The sequence below is a fragment of the Gymnoscopelus braueri genome, assembly GCF_963280865.1.
Source record: "Gymnoscopelus braueri genome assembly, chromosome: 8".
Classification (NCBI taxonomy): domain Eukaryota; kingdom Metazoa; phylum Chordata; class Actinopteri; order Myctophiformes; family Myctophidae; genus Gymnoscopelus; species Gymnoscopelus braueri.
The window spans coordinates 36,109,483-36,111,054 of record NC_137609.1 but is presented as its reverse complement, the minus strand read 5'-3'; the positions used below and the strand labels follow the sequence as shown (position 1 = coordinate 36,111,054).

The 1,572-nt window shown below is 49.0% G+C and overlaps 1 protein-coding gene across 1 annotated transcript; it reads left to right on the top strand.

Moving 5' to 3' along the window:
• Window positions 1-205: 205 nt before the first annotated feature.
• LOC308091149 (protein transport protein Sec61 subunit gamma-like) lies at window positions 206-412 on the top strand (the record flags this gene model as incomplete). Its single annotated transcript, XM_080436530.1, has 1 exon — window positions 206-412. The coding sequence occupies one exon, from the start codon at window positions 206-208 to the stop codon at window positions 410-412; it is 207 nt and encodes a 68-aa protein (XP_080292656.1).
• Window positions 413-1,572: the final 1,160 nt, after the last annotated feature.

Here is a 1,572-nt window from a genome sequence, read left to right as displayed (position 1 = left end):
GTCCAGGAACGCTGCGCAGCGAGATCCCTGAAGAATGCAGTGAACCGTCAGACTGATGTCCGTACTATGACATCTTACTGATAACATCAGTGCCCTCCATATATGGGTATAAAAGGGACACAGATCACTGCATGTCTTTAGTTGTTCTCTGACCGTTGACATGTTCACATCCTCTACTACCACACGGACAAACATTTACGGCATCATGGACCAGGTTGTGCAGTTTGTGAAGCCCAGCCGGCAGTTCATCAAAGACTCCATCAGGCTGGTAAAGAAATGCACCAAACCAGACCTTAAAGAACTTAAGAAGATTGGCACGGCCACAGCCACTGGGTTTGCCATCATGGGTTTCATTGGATTCTTTGTGAAGCTCATCCATATTCCCATCAACAACATCATTGTGGGCGGCTGACCTTCTACTGGTCACAAACTACAGAGGCAGAGGCAGGATCCGTGTTGAGACTGAGGATAAAGGAGATCTCATTTTTACATTCTGACGCAACATTCAAAGACGCTTGACAAAAAGCTGGTAACAGAATATGTCAAGGGCATCACTGAGAGCGAGTGCTGTGAACCGTCAGACTGATGTCAGTACCATGACATCAGTGCCCTCCATACATGGGTGTAAAAGGGACACATATCACTTACATGTCTTTAGTTGATCTCTGACCATTGAGAATGTATCTGGAAAGACACAGACAGAGTATCCTGCTTTGAGTCACACCATGAATATTCCTAATCATAAAGTCAGCCATCACTGGTTGACTTATTACCGAACACCCTTGCAGCGGGCCAGATCACAGTTATCAGGTTTCAGGATGTATTTACGCGATCCTTCGAGGTGGATTCCGGGCCTGCCTCAGTGCAAGATGTCAACCCCCAAGGAAAGAGAATCGAAAATCAACATGCAAGTCGAGAGAAAGACAAGCTGCGTCCCTGGCCCAGGCAACAATGGAAGATCATCAGGAGCACCACCAGGATTTGCCTCTCCTCAAGGCCAATACTTACTTGGTCAGCAGTTCCTCAGCTTCGTCAGGGTACTGCATGACGAAGCAGAGGAACTGCGACAGCAGATCAGGGACCTGAGGAGGAAAGTTTGCCATTCACCAGAAGATGGATGTCAAGTCCTCCCCCTGGTGCACCACGACAAACCAGAGCTCCTAGGCTCTAACGACTCAAGCCATCTACGGGAGAGACATCGAGCCCAGTCACCGTTAAGCCACGACTTACAAGTGCTCAGAGACACAATCGTGTCTAGGTGTCCACCAGAGAGACGTCGTGACTCTAATGAGCCTAGCCGTACATCCAAGAGAGATGGGGTCCACCCGTTGGTACACCATGACCCACCAGAGCTATACTCAAGCACGTATAGCTATATGCCAGACAGACGTCGTGTACATGCCCCAGCATGCCATGACTACAAATATAGCCGTACGCCAGAGAGTCGTCAATTTCATGCCCCAAAACGCCATGACTCAGCAGAGAAACACTACAGCCGTGCACCAAAGAGACATAGAGTCGATGTGCCCACACGCCATGACTCACCAGAGCCCATATTCTCCAACGGGTCTA